Source organism: Oncorhynchus mykiss, chromosome 11 (assembly GCF_057628025.1).
Source record: "Oncorhynchus mykiss isolate SJ-2025 chromosome 11, ASM5762802v1, whole genome shotgun sequence".
Lineage (NCBI taxonomy): Eukaryota > Metazoa > Chordata > Actinopteri > Salmoniformes > Salmonidae > Oncorhynchus > Oncorhynchus mykiss.
In genome coordinates, this window is record NC_143032.1 from 81,905,970 (window position 1) to 81,914,674 (window position 8,705).

Sequence of the window (8,705 nt, forward strand, 5' to 3'; positions counted from 1 at the left end):
TGTTTTCCTTTATTTAACTAGGCAAGTCAGTTATGAAGAAATTCTTATTTTCAATGACGGCCTAGGAACAGTGTTAACTGGTCTAGGAACAGTGGGTTAACCTAACTGGTCTAGGAACAGTGGGTTAACTGGTCTAGGAACAGTGGGTTAACTGGTCTAGGAACAGTGGGTTAACTGGCCTAGGAACAGTGGGTTAACTGGCCTAGGAACAGTGGGTTAACTGGCCTAGGAACAGTGTTAACTGGTCTAGGAACAGTGGGTTAAATGCCTCGTTCAGGGGCAGAACAACAGATTTTTACCATGTCAGCTCAGGGATTCGATCTTGCAACCTTTCGGTTACTAGTCCAACACTCTTAACCACTAGGCTACCTAATTTAGATTATATTTATATGGGGCAGACGTCATCCCGTCATTATGAGATAGGTAACCCTGATATCTATTATGAGATACAGGAAATAGTTCCAATGGGTCCCCCCCCCCCCCCCCGTTCATTTTTCACATTTTAAAAAATGTAATTAATTGTTACCTTGGCGTGATTATTTTGATACCCGTGTAAATCTCTCTCGGACAAGGTGCATTTCATCAATATATTCGCCTCAATTTACTCTCAAATGCGCAATGATAATTATTGATAAAAAAAAATGACCTTGTCCGAGAGATTTGCAAGGTTATCAAAACATCACGCCAGGGTAAGCAATGGAACCAACTTCACATAGCCCCCCCAGAAGAGGGAACACACGGACACCAACACTTCAGATTGACTTGTTTTTTTAATCTGCAGTAAAATATATAAAACGGTGAAGACATGCATTAAAACAGGACTTTCACAGCCACACGTTCACTGCTCGCAGAAAATCTCTCTCAGACTGAAGAGCAGACAGACCAACTTCCCAAATAAAGGAAGACGCACTCGAAACCCACTAGTTGTTCTTTCAAAGGAAATGGTTCATCCTGAAGACCTCTCGTATTGCCAACCTTACTACAATGGCAGCAAATATTTGTGTGAATTCGACAACACATAACGAAACTTTATTTATATCACAGCTTTTCTTGAAGTGAACGGTTTCACCCACTACTCTACCCGCGACCTGCGGTGTTCTTTGATATCTACATTGCGCAGGAGGTTGGATGGAAACTCTAAATGTTCACTCTGTCACACCTACACGAAACACATACCATATAGTTCTAAAATCCCTGATGGAAAAATTATTTGTGTAAAAACGATTGGAACCATTTCGGGGTTTTATGACTCCATACTGTGTGACTCAATAGCCTTGATCTAGATCAGTAATTTTGTTGTAGCCCTGAACCAGCTCACTTGATTCACCCAATCAAGGGCTTGATGATTAGTTGATAAATTGAATCAGGTGTGATAGATCAAACACACGTGGAAAATCTCAATTGCACACTCCTCACTTCCTCTCTCCCTTCTCTAAACCCATTGGAGTTTTGTCATCCAATGGGTTTTGAGAAGGAGGTGAGTGCAGTATGGAACATTGAGCAATGGTGGAAGCATTGTGTGAATCTGTTGTCTCCAATACAGTTGGTGAGAATGACTGGAGGATGGTAAAGAAGAGGGGAGAAAAAAAGGGATGGAAATTAACAGCAGTTTATGGTTGGAGAGTGATTCACGAGAAATTCCTAAACCAACTCACCCCCTAGACCTCCTCACCCTCCTAGACTTTCTCACCCTCCTAGACCACTTCACCCTCCTAGACCTCCTCGACCTTCTCTCCCTCCTAGACCACTTCACCCTCCTAGACCTCCTTACCCTCCTAGACCACCTCACCCTCCTAGACCTCCTTAGCCTCCTAGACAACCTCACCCTCCTCGACCACCTCACCCTCCTCGACCTCCTCTCCCTCCTAGACCACTTCACCCTCCTAGACCTCCTCACCCTCCTAGACCACCTCCACCCTCCTTGACCACCTCACCCTCCTAGACCATCTCACCCTCCTTGACCACCTCACCCTCCTAGACCACTTCACCCTCCTCACCCTCCTAGACCACCTCACCCTCCTCGGCCACCTCACCCTCCTAGACCAACTCACCTTCCTCTCCCTTCTAGACCACCTCACCTTCCTCTCCCTCCTAGACCACCTCACCCTCCTCACCCTCATAGACCACCCCACCCTCCTCGACCACCTCAGCCTCTTCACCCTCCTAGACCTCCTCACCCTCCTAGACCTCCTCACCCTCTTCACCCTCCTAGACCACCTCACCCTCCTAGACCACCTCACCTTCCTCTCCCTCCTAGACCACCTCACCTTCCTCTCCCTCCTAGACCACCTCACCCTCCTCTCCCTCCTAGACCAGCTCACCCTCCTAGACCACCTCACCCTCCTCACCCTCCTAGACCACTTCACCCTCCTCTCCCTCCTAAACCACCTCACCCTCCTCTCCCTCCTAGACCACCTCACCCTCCTCTCCCTCCTCTCCCTCCTAGACCACCTCACCCTCCTCTCCCTCCTAGACCACCTCACCCTCCTAGACCACCTCACCCTCCTCTCCCTCCTAGATCAGCTCACCCTCCTAAACCACCTCACCCTCCTCTCCCTCCTAGACCACCTCACCCTCCTCTCCCTCCTAGACCACCTCACCTTCCTCTCCCTCCTAGACCACCTCACCCTCCTCTCCCTCCTAGACCACCTCACCCTCCTCTACCTCCTAGACCATCTCACCCTCCTAGACCACCTCACCCTCCTAGACCACCTCACCCTCCTGGACCACCTCACCTTCCTCTCCCTCATAGACCACCTCACCCTCCTCTCCCTCCTAGACCACCTCACCCTCCTCTCCCTCCTAGACCACCTCACCCTCCTCTCCCTCCTAGACCACCTCACCCTCCTAGACCACCTCACCCTCCTCTCCCTCCTAGACCACCTCACCCTCCTCTCCCTCCTAGACCACCTCACCCACCTAGGGAAAATAATGAGTGAAAGGTGAAACCTCTGTCAATGATGTAACTTTCTTGTGTAACTGAGTCATTGGGTCTTCATATGAATGGAATGACTTCGTTGTTGGCGTTCTGTCTCTACTAATTGGTGAACATATTCTCTTCAACAGACTGAGTGGGCTAACAGTGTTATGATGTACTTCTATATTAGAAACTAAACTAGACAGTAAACAACTTTTTGTGGACCGAGGGTCATTTTGTAAAGCTCTAATACTACTGGAGAAAATGATAAACTCTTGTTTCTCCTTTTGTAATTTGTCTTGTCATTGTCATCTTGTTTTACACATTCAGTCGTCTTGTTTTAATGAAATTGGGATTTAAGGTGTTGAATGGTGACATTTAAGTAAAATGGTAGAAGATGTGTGTGTGTGTGTGTGTGTGTGTGTGTGTATGTGTGTGTGTGTGTGTGTGTGCGTGTGTGCGTGTGTGCGTGTGTGTGTGTGCGTGTGTGTGTGCATGCTTGTGTGTTTCCACTTTGAGGTGAACATCAGACCACATCCTCTAGTATAAAGAGAGAGATCAGAGAGCATCACAGCACAGTAGCCCCTGAACTACTGAGGTTACATCAGTTAAATAACCATGATCCTCTCCACAACAGCCAGTTTCTGGACCTCTACCATGATCCTTCTATATCTGCACTCAGGTAGGTGTGTGTTTGTGTGTTTATGTTATCTGACAAATACATATATATGATTATTTCTCTAATTAGTTAGTGTTGGTGTTTTGTCCAATGCTCCTAGGTGACTGTGCAGAGATCATTGGTGGAAAGGAGGTGAAGCCTCACTCCTTACCCTACATGGCTCTCCTGGAGGACAACAAAGGAAACAAAATGTGTGGAGGAATCCTGATCCACCAGCAGTGGGTTCTGACTGCGGCCCACTGTACTGAGTAGGTCCAATATCTGTCACGACCCCGAGGGCTCTCTATGGTGTTTTAGGTCAGGGCGTGACTAGGGGGGTTTCTAGGTATTATATTTCTATGTTGGTGTGTGTGTGTGTGTGTGTGTATGGTTCCCAATTGGAGGCAGCTGATAGTCGTTACTTCTAATTGGGGATCATACTTAGTTTGTCCTTTTTCCCCCCCTGCGATGTGGGATATTGTTTCGTATGAGTGCCTATGTGTGCGATGTAGTTCACGATCGTTATATCATCATCATCATCATCGTCGTCGTCGTCGTCGTTGTTGTTGTTTTGGAAGTGTCACTATCATTAACATGTGGAACTCTACTCACGCTGCGCCTTGGTCCAATTATTCACACGGCGGTCGTGACAATATCAGTGTTGTTGTCCTTGTACAGATGCTGTCACTGTAATGGTTTGCTTAACAACTCCGTCTCAAATGTTAGATTTTTTTACATTGTGCTTCTGAGATTGTGTCATTGTATTTGTTGGACTGCATCCTTCAGCTGATCTAACCAGAAGGTTGTGTTTCTGTCTGAAGCATCAACAAGGTGTTTCTAGGGGTCCACTCCATCAAACAGGAGGAGAAGGAGACTAGACAGGTCCGTAAGGTGAAAGGTCGCGTCCCTCATCCCTGTTATGACCCCGAATTCAAAGTCAACGACATCATGCTGCTGAAGGTCAGTCACTACCGTGGTGTCAGCCATTATTCAAATCTAGAGACGTTTGAAGGAGAATTGACACGACCCTCTTCTTCTTCTATCCAGTTGGATAAGAAAGTAAAGCTGACTAAGGCGGTGAGACCTCTAGCGTTACCTGTCCCTGTGCCAGACGTCCAAGCAGGGACCCCCTGCTCAGTGTCTGGATGGGGAGCCACCGAGAACAATGCTAAAACCATGTCTGACGTCCTGAAATCGACCAACGTCACCGTGATCGACAGGAGAAAGTGTAACTCTGCAGACTACTACAACATGACCCCAATCATCACCTACAGCATGCTGTGTGCCGGCTCTGTGGACAAGACCAGGGTGGACTCATGTCAGGTGTGTGTGTGTCAGAGGAGGCTGGTGGGAGGAGCTGCAGGAGGACGGACTCATTGTAATGACTGGAATGGAATTACTGGAAAGGTGTCAGACACATCAAACACATCATGGAAACCACATGTTTGACCCCATTCCATCGATGCCGTTCCAGACATTACCATGAGCCCATCCTCCTAAAACTCCTCCTACCAGCCTCCTGTGTGTCTGTGTACTCTCTGATAAAGTTGTAATATATTTTGCAGGGAGCCAATGATCAACCATTGATACATGCGTTTAAACTGTATATATTGTTTGTAAATGACAAAGTAATCATGTATGAATTGATGTGCTGTGTGTTTCAGGGAGACTCTGGTGGCCCGTTGGTGTGTGGAGGTGAACTAAGGGGAGTCGTGTCGTTCGGTACAAAATGTGGCATCAAGACCAAACCGGGGGTGTACACACTCATATCGAAAATGTACCTTGACTGGATCAACAAAACCATGAGGAAGTCACTGATTGACTGATTGATACCTGCTTTCTCAGGCTTTTCTCAATCATTTGTGAAACTATTTAATATTTACTGAATTTGAATTATAGCTCACGTGCTGGAAGCTGTGAAGTATGTTTGAACTCTTGCCAAGCTTTGTGTGAAGATGTAATGTGAACCTAGGCATGTGATGTAGGTACAAGATGGGAAAATATGTGTAACCGATGTGAACTCGCTCTGAGACCTTGAAGTTGCTCTTTTGTGGAGCGATGGGTAACGATACTTTGACGGTGGCTGTCGTCGATGTGTGCAGAGGGTCCCTGGTTCGAGCCCAGGTCGGGGTGAGGAGAGGGACGGAAGCTATACTGTTACATATGGCTAAAGGAGTTGCTCACAAAAATTAAAATGTGAAAACAAACAGACGTTTCAGGTGTTTTACCATCCTTTTAAATTGACTACTATCTATTCAACCTGACATGTCAAGTCTTGTTCTAGTTGGAAATAAAGTTAGTTAGTAGATCGTTCAAGACTGGAAGTGTCGTCTTTTTTTTAAAAACATGAAAGTCACACCGTGAGAAACGTCTTTCATCTGAAAAACCACACTCTTCCTGTCACCGTCTCAACCTTAGTTACAGAAACATACACATCCTCAGGGCCCAACGTAGTCATCGGAAAAAAACCTGTTATAGAACCGCCACCGACCAATCCAATGATGTGTATAAACCCTGGAGGGAGTGGTTATCATCTAGTAAGCAATACTATACACATTAAAAAACTGTAGAAATCATTAGGAGAATATCTCAGCTAATCACAGCACTGGAAGTTAAGTAAATACTGTGAAACACAATCATTCCACTAGAACTGCAGATGTATTATGGACAATATCAGAAATTACAACGCAAACATAAAAATGAATCCTATGGGTAGCACCTTCAATACATGTATTTTCTATAACCCCCAAGGTATATTTTTACAGTGGAGTATCATAAATGGCTTCGCGGTGGCTTAAAAACAGAGACCCCTATTAGTCATCTGGTGTTAACAAAATATTTCACCTGCACCTCATACAACAGTTGTAGACATTACTGTGAAATTCTTACTTACAAGCCCTTAAAATGCAGTTCAAGAAATTGAGTTAAGAAAATATTTACTAAATGTAATTTTTAAAATATAAAGTAACACAATAAACAACAATAATGGGGCTATGTACAGGGGGTACCGGTACCGAATCAATGTACAGGTTAGTTGAGGTAATTTGTACATGTAGGTAGGGGTAAAGTGACTATACATAGATAATAAACAGCGAGTAGCAGCAGTGTAAAAAGAGAGGGGGTGTCAATACAAATAGTCTGGGTGGCCATATGATTAATTGTTCACTAGTCTTATGGATTGGGGGTAGAAGCTGTTAACGAGCATTCTGGACCAGGACTTGACGCTCCAGTACCACTTGCCGTGAAGTAAGAGAGAGAGAGAGAGAGAGAGAACAGTCTATGACTTGGGTGACTAGAGTCTTGGAAACTTTTTTGGGCCTTCCTCTGACACTGCCTAGTATATAGGTCCTGGATGGCAGGAATCTTGGTCCCCAGTGATGTCTTGAGCCATAGCATCTAGCAGTTGCCATACCAGGTGGTGATGCAACAGGTCAGGAGGCTCTCGATGGTGCAGCTGTATAACTTTTTTGAGGATCTGGTGGAGCCATGCCAAATCTTTTCAGGCTCCTGCAGGGGAAAAGGTGTTGTCGTGACTTCTGCACGACTGTCTTGGTGTGTTTGGACCATGATAGTTTGTTGGTGATGTGGACACCAATAAACTTGAAACTCTCAACCCGCTCCACTACAGCCCTGTTGATGTGAAAGGGGGGGGGGGGGGGGGGTTCGGCCTTCCTTTTCCTATAGTCCACCATCAGCTCCTCTGTCTTTCCCATGCTGAGGGAGATTGTTGTTGTCTCGGCAACACACTACCAGGTCTCTGACCTGCTCCCTATAGGCTGCCTTATCGTTGTCAGTGATCAGGCCTACCACTGTTGTGTCATCAGCAAACTTAATGATGATATTGGAGTCGTGCTTTGCCACGCAGTACAGGGGTACGGAAGTACAGGAGGTGACTAAGCATGAACCCCTGAAAGGCCCCCATGTTGAGGATGAGCGTGGCAGATGTGTTGTTGCCTGCCCCACCTGCGGGCGGCCCGTCAAGAAGTCCAGGATCCGGTTGCAGAGGGAGGTGTTTAATCCCAGGGTTCTTAGCTTAGTGATGAGCTTCGTGGGCACTATAGTGTTGAACGCTGGGCTGTAGTCAATGAACATCATTCTCACATGCAGAGCGATTTAGATTCCGCCATCTGTGGTTCTGTTCAGACTGTATGCAAATTGGAGTGGGTCTAGGGTGTTGATGTGAGCCATGACCAGCCTTTCAAAGCACTTCATTGCTACTGACTGAGTGCTATGGGCGGTAATCATTTAGGCAGGTTACCTTTGCTTTCTTGGACACAGGGACTATGGTGGTCTGCTTGAAACGTAAGTATTACAAATTCGGCCAGGGACAGGTTGAAAAAGTCACTGAAGACACTTGTCATTTGGTCTGTGCATGCTCTGAGTACACGTCCTGGTAATCCGTCGGACACCGCGGCCTTGTGAATGTTCACCTGTTTAAAGGTCTTGCTCATATCGACTAGGGAGAGCGTGACTACACAGTCGTCCGGAACAGCTGATGCTATTATGCATGCTTCAGTGTTGTTTGCCTCGAAGGGAGCATAAAAGTCATTCAGCTCATCCGGTAAGCTCGCGTTCCCTTTGTAGTCCGTAATAGATTGCAAGCCCTGCCAGATGCAACGAGCTTCAGAGCCGGTGTAGTAGGATTCAATCTTAGTCCTGTTTTGGCTCTTTGCCTGTTTGATGGTTCGTCTGAGGGCATAGCAGGATTTCTTATAAGCATCCGGATTAGTGTCACGCTCCTTCTTTTCATTTAATCTTTATTTAACTAGGCAAGTCAGTTAAGAACAAATTCATATTTTCAATGACGCCCTAGGAACAGTGGGTTAACTGCCTGTTCAGGGGCAGAACGACAGATTTGTACCTTGTCAGCTCGGGGATTTTAACTTGCAACCTTCCGGTTACTAGTCCAACGCTCTAACCACAAAAAGCAGCAGCTCTAGCCTTTAGCTCAGTGTGGATGTTGCCTGTAATCCATGGCTTCTGTTGGGATTCTGGTTACTATTATTTGACCATGCTGGTCATTTATGAACATTTTAACATCTTGGCCATGTTCTGTTATAATCTCCACCCGGCACAGCCAGAAGAGGACTGGCCACCCCTCATAGCCTGGTTCCTCTCTAGGTTTCTTCC

The 8,705-nt window shown here is 46.3% G+C and overlaps 1 protein-coding gene across 2 annotated transcripts; it reads left to right on the forward strand.

The window, feature by feature from the left end:
* The first annotated feature begins 3,435 nt into the window (after positions 1 to 3,435).
* Positions 3,436 to 5,899, forward strand: LOC110536463 (granzyme A). Of its 2 annotated transcripts, XM_021622234.3 has the most exons (5): positions 3,436 to 3,599; positions 3,697 to 3,844; positions 4,397 to 4,535; positions 4,623 to 4,898; positions 5,240 to 5,899. In XM_021622234.3, the coding sequence occupies exons 1-5, from the start codon at positions 3,536 to 3,538 to the stop codon at positions 5,399 to 5,401; spliced, it is 789 nt and encodes a 262-aa protein (XP_021477909.3). In that variant the 5' UTR covers positions 3,436 to 3,535; the 3' UTR covers positions 5,402 to 5,899. The 2 variants fall into 2 exon arrangements, with proteins under 2 accessions (XP_021477909.3, XP_021477910.3); XM_021622235.3 differs by lacking the exons at positions 3,436 to 3,599; positions 3,697 to 3,844 and adding an exon at positions 4,042 to 4,264.
* The last annotated feature ends 2,806 nt before the right edge of the window (positions 5,900 to 8,705 follow it).